Source organism: Toxotes jaculatrix, chromosome 2 (genome assembly GCF_017976425.1).
Source record: "Toxotes jaculatrix isolate fToxJac2 chromosome 2, fToxJac2.pri, whole genome shotgun sequence".
Classification (NCBI taxonomy): Eukaryota; Metazoa; Chordata; class Actinopteri; family Toxotidae; genus Toxotes; species Toxotes jaculatrix.
In genome coordinates, this window is record NC_054395.1 from 26,660,907 (window position 1) to 26,679,396 (window position 18,490).

General features: G+C 43.9%; 1 protein-coding gene across 1 annotated transcript in view; it reads right to left on the reverse strand.

Annotated features, from left to right (window-relative positions):
* magi3a (membrane associated guanylate kinase, WW and PDZ domain containing 3a) overlaps nucleotides 1-17,985 on the reverse strand; it is a 101,247-nt gene extending 83,262 nt beyond the window's left edge. Inside the window, exon 1 of the mRNA XM_041059851.1 lies at nucleotides 16,765-17,985. Within this exon, the coding sequence (XP_040915785.1) occupies nucleotides 16,765-17,071 (307 nt within the window). The 5' untranslated portion in view covers nucleotides 17,072-17,985. The remainder of the gene's footprint in view (nucleotides 1-16,764) is intronic.
* Between the last annotated feature and the right edge of the window lie 505 nt (nucleotides 17,986-18,490).

Genomic DNA, 18,490 nt, shown 5'->3' on the forward strand with positions numbered 1-18,490 from the left:
AAGTCCAGAGGGTAAGGTCTTAATCAGTAAAGAGAATTTCCTCAAAGGAAGTAGTGTGTGTGGTTTGAAATACCGAGTACTGTAGAAGCATGGTATTTAAAAAAAAGTAGTAAATGATTACAAAAAATATAAACATTATCTGCATTTAAAAAATGAAAAAAGAAGTTTCCGCCCAAAGTGTTGAATGTGCATAGAAAGGCTGAGATGTTGAAATAATGCTGGAGCTGCAGGCTGTCAGCAGTAAGCAAACACTTCAGTTTCAGTTTAGATTTGTCTTGGAATATTTACACAGACCATGTTATCTATCTATCCAAAAGAACCAAAGAACGTGTATGAGTATGAGTGAGTCTATTTTCGAGGGTAATCTGAGGGTAAATACATGTCAGCCACTTGATTGCTACAGGCAACTATTTCCTTCCAAAGCAATTAAGCTTTTAATTTACTATCCTCTGCCAACTGTGCTCAATAAGAAATACATCAGGGGATGAACGGCGGAGTAGAACGAAGGTCAGAGCACCGTAACATAACATATATCAACAGTGAGGTAGTTGGACTTAAGAGAACACTTGGACTTTGATAAGTGATAGAAACACAAACACAGGAATTCACCCACCCACATACACACAGAAACTCCCATTCAGACCAACTGGAAAGACAAAAACAAAACAAAAACCCACATGCACACACAATAAATACACAATTTCAAGATAGCCATCAAATTCTACCCCACAACAGGAAACTTGTTTTTTTTTTCAATTACACTTTAGAATTGACACAGTAAACATGAATTGCTTCAGAGTGTGGCTTTGTGTATGTGTGTGCACAGCCAAACATACACACACACACACACAAATACACCAACGTGTTGAAGTTCAGAGTCCGGTGACTATTGCTCTCCAGCTTAATGACCCAGTGAGCTATAGACACTGCTGAGTGACTGGAGTGCAGCTAATCAACAGATGATTGTTGTGACATTTCCGACTAGCCATTATCTGCAATTGGCCGTAATTCACTGCTGCTACTGATGACTTAATTTACCCTTCCCCACAACTTACAGACAGCGCGGCTCATCTCCACCCAGATGGGGCGTAGGGCTTAGCTCAGACCTCATCCCCTCCTAATCCTCCTCTTTTTCCCTTCCTGCAGTCCTTCCTCCTTCTCTTTCTCTCCCCTCCTCATTGTGTTCCTCTTCTCTCCCTCTCTGTTATTCTGCTTCTGCACTGAACTGAAACAGCCTGTAGCCTGCGAAAGAGAATGTCAAATGCCTTCTCGTCCTCATTACAGAGTTTCCCGAGGCGCCCCTTTCCACCAAAAAGCATTCATTTCTAATGCACTTCCAGAGTGTTCACCCCTGTTGCTACCTACCAAATATAAAGGCAAACATTACTGTCTTAGAGGAGAGTTATTATTATCATCTCAAATTTACATACGTCTTTTTCCACATAAGCTCCTTGCTCTACCAGTTTTGTTTATGAGTGATTTGCCAGTGCAGACGATTCATCATAACACAAGTACACCAACTAACAGTGCTATTACAAACGAAATATATTATTAATATATCATCAAATGGGCTTTGATTGCACAGGATTGGCAAGGAAGGCTCAAAATAGACTGCATGAGGCACCTTGGAGCAGGGTTATTAAAGAAAAAAAATATGAGAGAATACTGGATATGAAGCAGATCAAAGAGATGCAAAAAAAAAAAAAAAAAACTTGCAAGCTTGACAGCAAATCACAAACAGAGAATGCCACAAAGTGAGAGCTTTCAGATTGCATGGATTCACAGAATATTATTCCATACTGCGGCAAGCATGTCTCTGTAGGCATTGTGTGTGCACGTGTATGTGTACAACTGCAGTGCTGCATTGCCAGAGAGGAAGTCAGACCTTGCTCCCAGAGAGATCCCCAGTTGGGCTGGGATCAAGGAACAAGCTAATTGGTCTCACTGCACTGTCTCCCTCCTGCTCCCCTATACTTACAACACAAATGTGCACAAACATGCGTGTACGGCACACATTCACACATGCCCAACAGCACTCATCTTTGTTCTAAGCCCAAAACCCTTTTACACAGTCGTGGTCTTACACTGCCATTACATAATAGACTGAGTCTGAGAGGATTCAGGTTTACCTGTCCGCAGGTGAGTGGGGTTAAAGCAGGTGTAAGCTTCTGTGTCATTTTAAACCCTGCACCGTGAGCTTTTCTCTTTAAATCTTTAAAGGGAGAAAGAGAATACACTATATCCCCATTCCCAGGGCTTGGATGTCAGCAGGTGTAATTGATACCGGTAGGTAGTTGGGCACCGTGGCTCAGTACTTTCATCCTCGATACTGTCATCAGCTACACTGGTTGTCAAGGACAGCAACAGACGGTATGCACTCTGGGCAGTTAAGTGTCAGAAACAACAGGCTTTCGGAGTCAATTATCTCCATCTTCAATCTGCTAGCTCCGCAAAGCGACTCACTGTGAATGACAAACATCATCATGCTTCAATCTGGAAAAACAGGCTCCAGTTGGAAACACAAAGCTGCTTAGATACTCCCCCGAAACCAACAAACAAGTGTGGCGAGTTTTACGTACACGGCTAATAGACAAGGTTCCCTCTGGGGACAAAGGGAAAGCGCTCATGAGTTTTACATGAGACTGAGGAGGTAAACTGATGCGTTACCTGCACCTGCTCCCTACGAACCCAAGAATGCCCTTAACTTTGTTGTTGATGAATGTTGTTGCTTCCACCTTGAGGAAGAGTCTTTGGTTAACTTCACATCAAAAACAACACTTGAGTAACCACCGTAGGCTCCGTGAACATGACATCATTCGATGGTGTTTACATGCACTCCATTAGGGGCATTGTTCCCCTTCCTATCAGCAGACCCTCTTCCCTTTGAGGCAAGTACTATAACCCACACAGAGGAGGAGAATAAAGCCTGTTCTACTTTAGCCAGTCTCCCACATAAACCATCCGCAGATGAGCAAGAGGAAAACAGAAGGACAGAGGAGATAAAAAGAGAAAAAAGCAAGGGCGAGGAGGGGGGGTTTGAGTTGGTTTTGACAGAGGGCTAAGAGGAGGGAAGTGCGGGGCCACTTATGCGCCCTGCCACCCTGCATCACCAGGCAGCCAATGATGGATGAGTAGGAGCACATCCCAATAATAGAAACGACTTGGGCACCAAGCAGGATCATTAACTGAGAAACAGCAGGCTTTTGGGGAATCATGAGGGTACATGTGTGTCTCTAAGTGTATATGTATATATTAAATTCTATCTAGTTCAGTGTGGCTTCATTTGTCAAAGTGCTCAGCAGTGAATCTGCAGGGGATGAGTGTTAAATGTGTTTCTATTTCTAGGTAGCATCAAGGCCTGAGTGAAAACCGCAAGTAAACACCAATCTGCAAACCGTGGACTCAACCCTTTAACTGCTTGCTTCGTCCACACTGTTGTGCTCTTTTCTCAGCCTTTCTTATGACACCCGATCATCAGTTACTCAAGCAAACTTGGGATCACGCTGTTATTTGCTGGAGACAGCGCTGGTCATATATTTGAATATTGCGGCGGTGCCGCGGCGCATGCTGTCGCATGGAGATAAAAACGGACAATAAATCAGGGTAAACAAACAGATGGCTGGAACAAACAAAGCACTATGAGAACAGAGGGGCTGAGATGGAAGAGAAAACACAGGTATCAAGGACCTGCAAAGATTGAAGCTCGCACTGTTATAACTCTCATCTGCATACACCATTTAAGGACTACGCCGATGGTTTTTCTTGTTTTAGGCCATAAACTCTGACATGTCTCATTTTCTTTTTATGCCAGCTATTTTGCAAAACATAGTTTTCTGTAAGTGTGTAGAATAAAAGGTTTCCTACTTTCAGGCAGCCTTTGTTCTCTCAGTAAAATCATGAATATCAACTTGCAGCAAGAAACCTATATAATACAAGAAACAAACAAACTGACATCATCCTATGATTGCCAATTGGTTGGGGTTTTGGCTTTGAGATTCTGGCAACACACTGAAAGTTCCTGTTCTCAGCTGGCTGCAACACCATGTCTACATGTCTTTGAAATTAAAATAAATAAATTAAGGCAACAAAAATGTTAACTTAGACAAAAATCAAGCCTCTGCAGCCTGTTTTTCATACCAATGTGAAATAAATGAAAACCAATGACTGCCTGGAATGAAAATGACTAATACACTAGCAGTCGCTAGTTAGTAATGAGGTTAATAGACCAAAACATGAACAAACAATTGTATTGCAACTCTGATGTGTCTGTGTTTGCTATTATCTATGCTGGAGTTTTTTTTTTTTTTTTTTGGTTGTGGTAACCCACTGAATGATCATCCACTATAAGCAGCTACATGACAGCATCGGTGCTGTAAAATTCCTGTAAGTCAGTGTGGTCGCATGGTCGCTGAAGAATCCCTCTCATCCGCAAGCTGCCATTCAATGGACGTGTGACTCACAGCAGAGGTGAGCAAGTCATCAAGTGCATGATTGGAAAACCGCAGCAGCTTTTAAGTCACAAACACACCCTGAGCGAGTCTCTCCGTGTGCTGTCCACTGGCTGAGCTCTCATCTTGTTTCAGCTGACATTCAGGCAGCAGGGAGAGAGAAAATGATGCTGCGGCATCAAACGTTGCCAGAAATCTGTGCTGAGTGCTCTCTGACTTTTGCTGATTTTCAAAATGTATTACTGTTACATGTATATTTGCTGGTTTTCAACCAGAACAAGACAAGCAGCCTAATGAAATCAACAAAGCTGATATACATACTCTGTAAAAGCCAAGATCCTCAGAAGCTGATGTGGAAAACCGACTCATCGAATCCAATTATGCCATAATACTGTGACACGCTTAAGATAACAATTTTCACAACACATCTAATCCTCAAAACCGACACTGCCAAGAGACTGTCCTGTAATCAGGGTTTTCAGCGCTGTCCTACATCGATCTATGCTCTGAAATAACTCAGCAAAAAAAAAAAGAAAAAGAAGAGACGCTTTTCTGTCCCATTTGAATCCTTTGGCATAAAACACACATCTCATGTGACACCGCACATTGTGATCACAGCAACAAAAACAAGACAGTCTGACTGTATCTCTTCTCATTTCCATATGTCCACTGCGGAGCCATCTCGTTCCGAACTGCTGTGAGGGGTCACGCAGGTCAGCAGACGGGTGGGCGGCTGTCAAAAAGAATCTGAACTTTATTCATCGTTTGTGCATTTGTGTGTTTTTGTGTACATGTTCATGTCGTGAGCACCCACGCCTGAGTCTGGATGTGTGTTTACTTCTCAACCTAGCTGTGGCGCCTGTCAACAGAAGTGTCGAATCAGTGTGAGCTGCTATTCTGCCAGCTCCTAAGGAGCCCCCTGACACATGGGCTCTCAGGCAGCCTGGGCACGCAGACAGAAGCCATGCCATCCCATAACAGCCACACTAAGCCCTGGACCAGTCAAAAGGAAGTCTGATATCATGAAAGCAGGACTAGCCTGGCAGTTGTCCTTCCTTGGACTAGCTCGAGACAGGTCCTTTTTCCAAAGCCAAATTTTAGACCTTTCAAGTCAAGATTTGCCAGTTCTTTTTCCTCAGCCAAGGCGAGCCATTCTGCTGAGTTATTGGATCTCTGAAGGACTGAGATTCATCAGCTTAATAAACAGTCAGTGGTGTGAAGACCCTTAATATAAAATCCAAATGGCCTGTTAACACCAGGTCATTCAGATCAGTTTAAGATGTTTCAACACTCCTCGTGTTTTTTTTTTTTTTTTTTTTACATACGAGAAGGAGAAAACAGGTTGTTCATCTATGTTAAAATAAGACCAGTCGGACAAGATTCCTTTTCACTGAGTGAATCCTCCAGTGATGTAAAGGAAGTCCTGTGAGTACGGTCACTTGACACTGATTTGCTGGGGAGACGTTTGAGTTTGATAGTTTGACTGGAATCATAATGGGTTACGAGGCCTGAAGGCGGCGCCACCTTGAAACCACTTTTCATTTACAGGACATGAGCCAGAGAAGTGATGAATGGCTGGCATACAAATGATGGGCCTTGATGAGGTTTTGATGCATTGTACCAAAGAAAGAAAAAAACACACACACACACAGGACAAAGCACGGCTTTATCTAAGGAACAGAAAGTACAGAAAATAACAACTTTCAGAATAAAGATTAAAGACCTTAAAATTAAATCAACATTTTCCAAAGACTGAAAAAATCTTTTGATGTAGTGGTTATATTTGCAGTGTTACTCCCCCTCAGTACCAATCTAATTGTTAAAATGAGGGCATTCTAGGAAGTGAAGCACATTCTAGTGCTGCATCTCTTAGAAACAGAAAACAATGTAAGATAAAGACCTGAGATGTAAATGAAAAACGACTTGATGACAGAAGCAACTGTCTTCTTGAAGCAGAGGTTTTCGCCGCGATCTGCCTGCAGGGAGAGGCGACATGGAAACAATGGGAAACTTCTGCCAGACAAAGCACCTGTTGGTAACAATACACTGGCGGAACTTGGTAGCAGCTCACACTGTGCTCAGCAAATCCGAAATAACTGCATTCCACACATGATCACCGTTCCCAGATAAACACTCAAGCCCTCCTGCGGGACATGCGATGACAACAATGAAGCTATTTGTCACACAGATATCAGCAAATGTTTCACACCACGTCATCATTACCGGTTTTGACTCGTTGTGTAATAAAACCGTAACAACACTATTATCTGTACTGACACTTCAGAAACGCATCGTGCCAGAGTAACATATTTTCCACTGATCGGATGATATGACTGAACTAATTGTTCTTACTGAAGCTGTTGTTGGAATGAACCCTGGAAAAATGACAGACAGCAACTGACGGAGCCAAGACCGACGGCAGTCTTTATTCAGCAAACATCATCCGCCAGAAAACACTGTGACAACAACACACTGCTGAAGGTGCTCGTGCGGACAGGAAGTACAACATGTAGCTCTCAGTTTGGGCCTCAGGGTGCATTAGGGGTCAAAGGGTGATGGAAAATATACAAGAACTGCTGCCCTAAATATATACGACATGACCTGGTCGTGACCCCTGAAGCAGGTGAGGACGCTCCATTCAGACAGACAGTCTCTCTGCTTAAAGACAGAACAGAGGTTTTTCTTTTTTTATTCCTGTCCTCAAGAGCTGAATTTATTTGTACCAACATCATATCTGAAAGATATTCAAACAATCTGCCCTGGCTTTTGTCTGGCACACTTGAATGACTGGTACTAGTGGATATTCCAATGATTGCATCACTACAATGTCAGGATTGCAGACAAACACGTCCATCTGCTTACTTTAAACAGTGAGTAATGTGCATGTGATCTCTTGAGTCAATTTGCTCGAAGACCTCAGAGAGCTGGCGACGGGCCGGCTGCTGCCAAAGCCTGGGGGTAAATTTGTCACTGTGTGTGTGTGTGTGTTTTGGCCTTTAAAAAAAAAAAAACAAGCCAAACCTGATAACCGAGCACACACTCACTGCAGAGAGTGCAAGTTCTCTTCTCATCTCAGGGGCAGAAATATTCTGCAATTTGTATCCTGGGATTGGTTTATTAGCAGAAAATGAGAAAAAGCCTTTACGAACTGAATACTGAGAAGGCAGGCTGTCAAAACAGATACCATCAGTGGTCACCGTGAGCACGCTAGCTCCCTCTGCAAAGGCAAAACATCATGAATAAGAGCTGTGAGTCAAACACACTGTAAGCAAGACGTCCTCCTGGTGTCCTCGGCTTTTCATAAAGATCAGGCCCTTGGGCATGTGCAGCGGCCCCGGATGTGTCGGCTGACTTAACAGGGATGAGATTGGACCCGATCAATAACCTGTTAGGGAAGCTAAGGACCAAAGCAAGCTAAATTGGCCGGGCTGAGATCCTGACATCCATGAATTCTAATGAGGACACTCAGGGATTCTCATCTCCACAGAGCATGACATCTCGCCATAGAGGGAGGAAGGAGTACACACGATGCATTAATAACATAGTGAGAAAATGGCTCCCTCCCATGTCCCACATCAGGACAAATGCAGCTTCAAATTGACTTTATTTTCCATCTATGCAGCTGTTTTTCTTCAGATGTTTTCATGCAGTATCTCTGTTCACATCTAAACAGCTTTAAACAACCTTGATGCCTGGTCAGACTAAGCTCAGTTCAGCCAGTAATTACATCTTTAGTTTAACCTGATTATAAATCAAAGATATCAAACATCCAGTAGCAGGATTTTCATTTTATTCTTCAAAAGGACAAAATAAGATATGAAAAAGGAACGAGGAAGCTTCAGTGGTCACACATGAAATACTCTCACTCCCCTCACTGTTCTCATGCAGAGGTTTGGCAGAAACACCAGCAGGGCTGCAGCTCTGAGAGCAGATGGGGCCTCAGCAGCATCTGGCTGAGTAGGTGGTTACGGTGAGGGTGTGTTGGGGGGTGGGGGGCTTTACATCCGTTTGATATGAGATGTTGTCACGGACACGAGCAAAATGCGCCGAAATCGATTCTTCGAGGTGGAGTACCACCACTAAACAGCTGAGTGGGCTGAGCTGGCAGAAGGAGTATTGACGAAGGCCCATCAGCACAGGCACAGGGCCAAGACTGAGGTACCACAGCCAACCAGGAGAGTGAACTCTGGGATTGAGCCTTCTCAACTGATTGATTACCCAGAGTGTCAAGAAAGATCCCAAATGGAGGAACAGAGGTATGCACAAGTTCACACAACACAGACGGGTAATCTGTCTTAGTCTTATCATTACCCTCCTAAATAAACTCCTGAGATCTCTGGGAAAATGAGTCCAAGAAAGTCTAAACAGCTCTACCTCTACATCCTCCTTCTGTGTCACAGAAAAGAGATGAAGTAAAAAAAAATACGAGCATAATTACTGAGAGGATACGATGACAGCCTGCAAAAGCACAGAGAGGAAAACACACTGTCTTTCTCTCTGACTGAGCTCGGCTTCCAAAGGCAACCAGAGACGGAAACCAATTCAGATGTGCGTTCATTTTTCATTATCATGCATGCCTGCACACACACATGCAGTCACAGACTGGTCACTTGCAGACATGATTGGAAATACGGTACATCTGAAATAGTAAGTGTTGGTTTGATTAACAGTAGGCAGAATCATTTCAGACAGTCACAACAGAGAATCAATACTGTTGCCGTGATTACTGTTTTCAGCCCCTGAGATTATTATTGCTTTCTCACCTTCCCAATCCTCCTGTTTCTTTTCCTGCAATTCTTGCTCCTTCTCACTTTTTCCTTTCCCTCCTGTTGTCTGCACTCCTCCCTCTTTGACCCCATTTTCTTTTCTCTAAACCTGTTCATCATTTTTTTTTTTTTCCTCCCCATTTAAATCCAATACATCCTTCAAAACAGAATCCTTCCCAGGGAAATTTCCGAGACAGCGACGTGCCAGCTGCCTCTTCTCTCTGTTCCCGTTATTGCCTCTGCAGCAACACCGCATGGATGTTTCATACAGACTCAGCCAGAAACAAAGTCCCCAAATAGGCTCTCCGCAGAGGGCAGTGAGTGTGCATCTGGAGGAAACTCGGTTCAATCAGCCGTCAGATAATTTATCCCCTATATCCCTCTATCCACATGTGCACCTGTGTATTGATTCATAACAGTCCATTTCCTCACTCTATCTCTATTTCTCTTTCTGAACCAAGTCCCTGTCTGCCGCTCATGGCAACACAAAAGGGACAATTTTTTAAGTTAATCAGACTGTGGCCACTGGCCAAATCTGTCTTCAAACACATCAGGGTCAGGTGGTGGTGCTCTTCTGCTACGAGCACAACATCTTTATAACCACTTGTTGTAGCAGCTCACTCCAGCCCAGCTACCCCCTGCTGTTTGCCTCAGACTCGGGACACAAACATTCCTCATCAGGAAGTCAGTATCAGTGCTCAGTGCAGCAAAGCAGTGAGAATGTTAATAGATGACAAACCAAGATAACCGTTATCAAAACAACTGCTTTACCATTTCTGTGCCAGTCACTGATTTACATCTTTTTCTAACTTAACTTGGTGAAAACAGAAATAATAAACCTGCAAAGAAAATCGAATGTTTTGGGCTTTATTATTTAAAAAATTAGCGTGAAAGTTGGCCGGTGCTTAGACAGAAACACCTTCTTACTTTCTCTCAGTTTTCTCGTCACCACCTTCCACTAGCGGAGACAATGTTACAAAAATATCTTGTTTACTGTGGTGATCACTGTCCTCTTCGCAGCAAGAGACATAACTTTCAGCTACATGGCAACACCAAATCGCAGAGAACATTTGTTTCGAAAATATTTCGGAAAAAGTGGGTGAAACACAAAAAGGATGAGATGTATTCATACTCAATGACACAGGAGGTGCCCGGCTCTGGTCTCTGTATATGAATGTACATGCATTGTTTAGAAGCTGACCTCATCTTATCTCAAAAGGGATAAACAGCTGCAGGGATAGCTTGCTGCTGGAGAGGGACCAATTAGTAGTCAAGCTGAGGAAAGGAGGGCAAGAGTCTCTGAGGAAGAGTGTGTGTGTGTGTGTGTGTGTGTACACCTCTAAACTACACCATCCATTTCCACCAGGAGCGACCTGGAGACGCTGCTGCTGCTGTTGCTGCTGACATCACAGCACGGCCACTCGGTGAGCAGAAAGACGCAGTCTTGGTGAATCAGCACACACTCATCTCCACTGCTTTTAAACATGCCTGCCAAGTCATGGTGCCTGCCAGTGAGAGGCATGGCTCACATGAAAATGCTATCTTTGTTGCTGGCCTGTTTGTTACCGCAATGCGGCTCTATGGACAGCATTAGCAAGGTAGAATGAAGAAGGATGCACGTGTCGCCAAACATCTGGGGAAGATTTGGGGAGCTCTGCCATTCACCGGTGGTTCCAAGACCGTAGAAACGATGCAGGGATCCTTAAATGAGCATTCATATTGGGCAAACCTTCATTCTTCCTCTTCCAACACTCATTTCTTTCCTCTTCACTGGACTGACTTGCAACTGCAGGAAAAGGAGGAAAGAAATGCAAGACAGGAGGAGGCAGAAGCACAACTGCTGTTAGAGAGAGGGAGTGGACCAGTAGGAGGGTTGTGAGTTGTAGAAGCAGAGAGCCACTCCTGGGAAGGATGGAGGGATGAAAAAGAACAGAGAAGGTGTGTTTTGGTATTCAGAGCAGCCGCTGCCTTCTGGGGGTTTCAGTATTCCCATCAGCTTGCACAGTCGTCCCTCACCGCTGACGGCGTGGCAGGGCGAAGGGTGGAGAAGTGTGACAGGTTTGGGGAATGAGCCGGGAGAGCAGCCAGTGGGAGGGGGATGATGGGTGGATGTCACATCAGGTGTACAGCTGCGATATGCATATACTTAAACACACACACTCACACACAAAATAGGATGCAACAGAGAGAGCAGAGAGGAGAAGGGTGCCAGTAAAGTTCCATTTGCGCTTGGAATACTGACAGGCCTCCATGTTTAGAGCTGCAGGAGGAGCACGAGGAGAGAGGAGGAACAGGACTGAAGATTATTTTTGCAACCCTGAACAAACTATGGTCTGACTGTTGTGGTCTTTGTTGTGGCAACAGGGAAGTTTTGCTTCACTCAAAAGAATAAAGAGAAAGGACTGTTTTCTGGTGCCTCAATTGTCTAGTTAAAGCAAAATTTTCTTTCTGAGACAAACCTGGGCTTCGCTGTAGATGCAGATATAACAAAGGCAGTGAGAGAAACAGAAGTTACATTTACTGTGGGGAGACGGAGCCGCAGAACCAGAGAGATCCTGACAGCTCCTCTCAGCTGGTTTAGAGCAGCTTAGTCATAGAAGCCCTGACTGCACTGCAGGGGGTACACATTAACACAGGCTGTGCACTTATTGCTCAGCTGCTGCTGCTGATGGCAAACGTATGAAGTGTTAACCTCAATATGACACCACTAGTGAGACAAAAGGAAAGGAAACTAAGATTGCCTATATTGGAGAGAAAAAGGTAGCAAATTGCCACATTATGTTAAAGTTGGTTGGTTAAGAATTTAATTCTTTTCTTTGTCACACGCTGTAGTAAGCTGAATATCTTTGAGCTCTGAACTGTGGCTTGGACAAGACGAGACACCTGAAGATGTCATCGTGTGGGAATCATATAATCAAATTAGAAAATAATACTGAGATTGTGTTAGGCAATGAAAATAATTATTAGTTGCAGCCCTAAACAGAATACATATTTTGAATACACGGTGCGACAGTCACTTTACTATGTAAAGTGGCACGTGTGTAAACCACAACTGAAAGCAACAGGTTCAGGCACACCCCCAGGTGGTTGTCAAAAGGCATTATGGGAAAATGCAGTGTAATGTAAATTACCAAACGCCACGGAGTAAATGTTGGCACATCAAGACGGTAAATTAAAACACTTCATCATAAAGTAACTCCTCCTCCCGCACTAAGCATCACAGGTTAATGATCTGTCACCATGTAAGAAGATCCAAGGAGGGATGAGAGTCTTTTAAATTTCTCTGTTTAAAAAAGTCTAACAGATAGAATAAAAAAACCCACTGCAATTTTCTCACACTCTATTATTCAAGCTTATTGTTAACAGAACTCCTTATGGCATCTTTTGTCTTCGAGATCCTTTTCTAGTCTCTTCAGTACAAAAAAGAACTGCAAGATTGAAAAAGAGTCTATTAGATCCAAAACAACAACTGAAAAGTGCCTGTGAATTCCTCATAATTTAGTGTTCATTTCAGAATAAAAGCCCCATGTGAGATATCTAAGGTACTTCAGTTATCCATAGTTCTCTCTCCTAAATGAAAATGGCAAACAGAAAAACTGAAAGCAGCTCATTTTGGCGCCTCTCCTTGGGTATTAAGTGGAGTCTGATTGTATGAAATTACACATTTCTGCAGTTCATTTCTCACTAGATACTGTAGATGCGGCTACAAATGCTGTGTGTGCCTGCTATACATTCAAAATTAAAATGCTTGGGATTCTCAAGACTCTTGACTGAACCTCATTCATCTTTTAAATAAAAATTAAATATTCCTGAAAAAATACATATCCTTACTTGCGTTTCCTTTAGCAGACATCCATTGTACTTTTATTACCCAAACTTTTACACAGCATCATAGGATCATCCCTGCCTTACTTTAAAAAATTCTAGCATTATTAAGCTTTTGTATTAATAGTGACGTATTACTTTCCGAGTTAATAATGTCATGATGATATTTTGTTCATATTTCGGATTATTAAAATGAACTTAACATAGAAATTTTTGTTTTATTTTATATATATTTTTAAGTTATTTTTCCTTTTTGTCTACAGGGAAGAACACTTAACACCGCGGTGAACAAGCTGACCTGTGATAAGGGTTTTTTCAAACCAGACCTTGCCTTCAGAAATACATTCATTTATTGCGCTCTGATGTAATCTCTGGGGCAGCACTGTAAAATGTGAACCTTGTTCAGCTCAGTATTATTATCATTATCTATCTTTCATACTTTCAATGAGAGGGAGAAAACCTTTTGAAAACCTATGTCCCATTTTCCATTACAGGCCTGATTTGTGAATCAAGGGTGCTCTGAGACCTGAGAGCTAAATGGTCCATCCATTAAGCTCCATGAGGCAAAAACAAGCAGATCTAAGTCTGTTTACAGCATTAATCAATGAGCTGCCCACTCACAAGTCTCTAAGCTGCAATAGGTATCTGCGATCACTACGCCTCTACTCTCAATTGTCCCCTCAAGGTTACTGCCTATTGCCCTGTGCTTCTCACAAGATGGGAGCTGCATACTGAGTGCACTGGCTGGTCTGGAGCCAGAGGACCACTCGAGACAAACTTCTGTTTTCTGTCCTGACTGTGCAGAGGAAGTGTCAAGAAGTCTCAGCTGTAGTGAGGGCGCAAAACCATGTTTGATTCAGAGGCGGCGTGAGTAACTGTCATGGCAGGTCAGTAAAATTCGGATTGTGGACATTGTTGGACAGATTTGTTAGATTTACTTGGAGGATAATATGGCTGGTAGGAAAAAAAAGAGGAAATATAGAGTGTACTTGTGACAGATGGGGTTTAGAAGGAGGGGTATGAAGGCAAAATCAGAGTGAAATATGGAATAATGTGGTGAAGGAAAGAAAATACCAGGGATGAGGAGGAACAACAAGATGGGATGATAAGGCATAACTGGCTGAGGGGAGATGATAAAGTAAAGACACTCTTAACACTTGTGCAAACTTTGAAGTGATAGAAATGCTTCCCTTTCAGGCCGATGTTGTGCAAACACAAGGCACACAAGCAACACTGTGCTGTGACAAGTCTACAAAAGTGTGTTTTGGAAACACAAGCAGAAATCGCAACATTTAGCAGTCACCTAAAATTAACCCCAAACCGCACTACTCAGTCCTACTAACACCCACACCTCCCCCCTCTGCAGTCTTAAGAGAATACAGGTTTACATCCACAGTGGTCGGCTAACATCTAATCCGCCCATCGGCCACCTCATCTTGGCACGGAGCAGCATCAATGATGGATGAAGGATGAATTAATCATGAGAGAGGGGACAAAGATATAAACACACAGTGAGGCCCCCAAGAGGAGCCCACGGTGAGCAGCCTGCACACGTCAAAGTGTAGCTCGAGCATCACTTAGCATACAAGTTGCATTACATAACACAAGGTCAAGGGAAAATGTTAGAAATGTTGAGACAGGGTGAGTGATGTGGAACTGGTGTGAGGCATCTTTATCAACGTTGATTCTAATGGCCAAACAGTAAATTACTTTTCCTACAAAGTTTTTGTTTCATACCTATGAAAAGTCATTGCGCTGAACACTAAAAATAAATCTGAATAACACTGTGAATTTGATTTCAGCCACATATCTAAACTCTAACCAACAGGTAAACCTAATGCACAGCAGGAAAGACCGCCATAAAGCAAAGCTGGCCTACAGTCAAGGTGCCAAACCATGTCGCCGGGCTGGCACAGCATCCTGGGGATTTAGGGATATGGACCTAATTGATTCAATTAGACTTGGACTCTGCAAGCAGACTCCTACTGTCTAAGCTGGCAAGGCAACCATTAACAAATCCCTGTTAAGAGTTTAAAAGTGTCACACTCAGCTGTGCAACTATCAAATCTATCCATCCACACACACAACTTTACAGTCCCACATGACTGGTAGAGTTTGACTATCATTATGTTTTGGCTCATTGAACACATTCATTACACATGTCTGTGAGTCATACAGAAGTACAAACACACTGCTCGTAAGTCAGGTAGTAACAGACACATGACTCCAATCAAGAAGCTGAGCTTACAGACACAGAACACACAGTGTGTGTGTACCTTCATGAATGCATGTGCATGTACTACACATGTGATGACTACTGACAGGAACTAGAAAAGGGGCCACATTTCTCCCATATTAGCATCTCTGCATTGGCTCCCTGTAAAATCCAAAACAGAATCTAAAATCCTCCTCCTCACCTACAGAGCCCTAAATGCTCAGGCACATTATATCTTAAGGAGCTCATGCTACTCTTCTACCCCACTAGAACACTACACTCCCAGAGTACAGTGTGGTTCCCAGAGTCTCCAAAAGCAGAAAGAAAGGCAGAGCCTCCTGTATTGTTGAACCATCTTCTGGTCAGGGTCCAGGACACAGACACCTTCTCCGTGTTTAAGAGCAGGCTAAAAACTTTCCTTTTTGATAAACCTTACAGTTAGGGTCAGCTCAGGCTTTCCTTGAACCACCCCCTGGTTCTGCTGCTATAAGCCTGCAGCCGGGGGGAACTTCTCTCCTCCTCTCCCTCTGCATCTGTATGCATTCATGTCCCATGCATGTTACTAACTTGGCATCTTCTCTCTCCTGTAGTCTTGTGCTTTCTTGTTTCTCTCTCAGAAACCACTGCTATTATTATTATTAGCCTTAATATTAGTCTCACTATTGGTTTCATTATTATTATCGTTTATATCATTATCAGTTCTCTTTCCTCCTGCCACATCCGCCCTCCGCTCTGTTCTTTCTCAACCTAACTTCTAAAGGCAGGCAGCCGCCCAGAGCCTGGTTTTCCTTGCCTTTCCTGTCACCAAGGCCTGCTCATGTTGGGTCTCTGTAAATAATGCTGTAAAGAGTTCGGCCTAGACCTGCTCTATCTGAAAAGTGCCCTAAAGCTAACTTCTGTTATGGTTTAGCACTATATAAATAAAGCCAACTCCTCTATAGGAGTGTGTTACTGTACGCAAGCTCAGAATAGAACAGACAACACTTGCACGTGGATGCAAAGAGGATTACAGTGTTCAGAGTTCAGACAAAGGGACTGCAAGCTTATTTACCATTCACGGTTTATGTTGTAGTCCACACACATCTGGGCAGTGTGATCAAGCGTGCTTAAACACAGCAGGACTGTGCGGCAGCAAAAGCAATAGTAGAAAATTGTACATCTCCACATGAAAGAAAGGGATCCATGCTGACAGACAATTTATGCTTAAGCCAGATGAAAACCTGACACACAGATTTGCTTCCACATATACATAAGACTGCAAACACCTGATCCTGAAACACATTGCTCTACAGGAAAACTGGGACTCAGCTGTGAGGCTGTATCCCTAAGTTCCTCTTATTTATTCATGGAACTAGTCACACCTGTCCTATAAGCTTCTCAATCTTCAGGTTACTCTGCTGTGACAAACCATTTTAAAGCATTTCACACGCGACAGGTTTGGATGTGTATGTGTGGCAGGGAGAGGGGGTGAGTGGGCTCATTGTTATTCAAAATAAGGATGGGCACACACCTGGTTTCACAGTCTTCAGGCGGATGGGCTCCCGAAAGTGGCGGATGACAGCCAGTGTGTCTCGGTTGGTGAGTCCGCTCACCGGAGTGCCGTTCACCTCCAGCAGCACGTCCCCGCTGCCGGGAAACCTACCCGCGTGACAAACCATAGCCTCCGAAACTATGTGTCCGAGGTACGGGAACTCTCCCAGCTCAGCGCCGCCTCTCACCTCAACTACGGACACCAACTCCCCGGAACCTCCCCACGACACGGTGCACTCCTGCACTTTAGAGGACCAGTGCTTCTTCTTTTTCAGTGTCTTGGACATTGTTGGTAGCTCTTGTAAACCCGAAAGCAAGTCCAAGAACGAGTGTCCTTCAGCTCAAGACCCGCTTCTGATCCCTAAGACGCAATGACGCACGGAAAAATCATTGCAGATTATAGAAGTTGGACCTGCTCTCTTGTTTTGTATTCCATTCCAGGGAAAACAAGTCTCTTTTTTCAGATCAAACTCCCTCTGTTGACAATCAGTCACTCCATTGAATTACTCGAGCATCACCTGTCTGCGACTGAGGATGCGAGACCAGCTGCGTCAGTGTCGCATTGAAGCGGAAAGTGTCGGTTGTGATATTGGGGCGTCTCGATCCCACACCCCCGTTCACGGCTGTGCATTCAAAAACAAAACGCAACAGCAGCTTCCTCCACGCCGTTAGATCTCGATATTGTAGCTGCGGTTTGTGCGCGCCAGACACGGCCACTTCCAAAAGCGTGGAGTGAAATATATTCCACGTAAGACTTCGGAAAAATGTCCAGACAATAATATCACTATCACAGAAAAGAGTTTCAACTCATAAAGGAAAACTTCAAAAAAAAAAAAAAAAAAGATTTCCAAACAGAGTGATCAGCTGTTGTGTAAGTCTTCGCTCCGAGACACTTCTTCATCCAAGCCTACCGGAGAGGTAACTTTACTCGGCGCACCTGTCCTCGGCTCCTACCCTCCTCCGCGGTGACATCAGCGAGGCAGCCCTTGGAAACGGAAAAACATACCTTGCCCTCCTCTGAACCGGGCGTTTTATCTGATCCTTTGAAAACGATGAAACCCTGCTCCTTGTTCTTAGTTGCGCGCTCTGCGCTCTCCCCTGTTCCTCCAGAAACACTGTGGGGGTTTTTTTCCCCCACTAAAAACTACGCAGCATGCATGCAACAGACGTGATCCGATTAGGCTTCACTCCATAACTTTTTTATCTTTTTCCGTGTTGCTTTCCCAAGTGCAGGGGATTCTGTCCAATCAGAGGGCGGGGGACGGTCCTAAAGCCTCTCCATTGAACCAATGGTGAACGGCAAGAGGCGGGTCTCCGGTGATTGGGAAGCGCTAGATTTTGTTTCCATGGTATGTTTAGGAAGGCGGAGTTCCCGCACTGGGGGACACATATTTTCACGTGGGAAATGCCAATTGTAAGATCGGGATGATCGACCTTTGTGTCTAACTTGGTCAAATGTATCTGCCTGTTGCTCTGTGCTCTGTTCCTAATGCAATAAACCGGCACTTCCGTGTGATTGCCGCGCTTTACTGTGTAGCTCTAAATCCATGAAATGCTTCAGGAGAGCTGCAGCCCGTCCTGCCCTCAGACCCGAGGCGGAGGTGACTTGTTGGAGGCGATTCCTTGCGCTACCCTGCCCTCTTGTGGATGTAGGAGTCAGGGGCTGGCACCTCCCAGCAACACTGACGCCACTGTGCAACTATTAA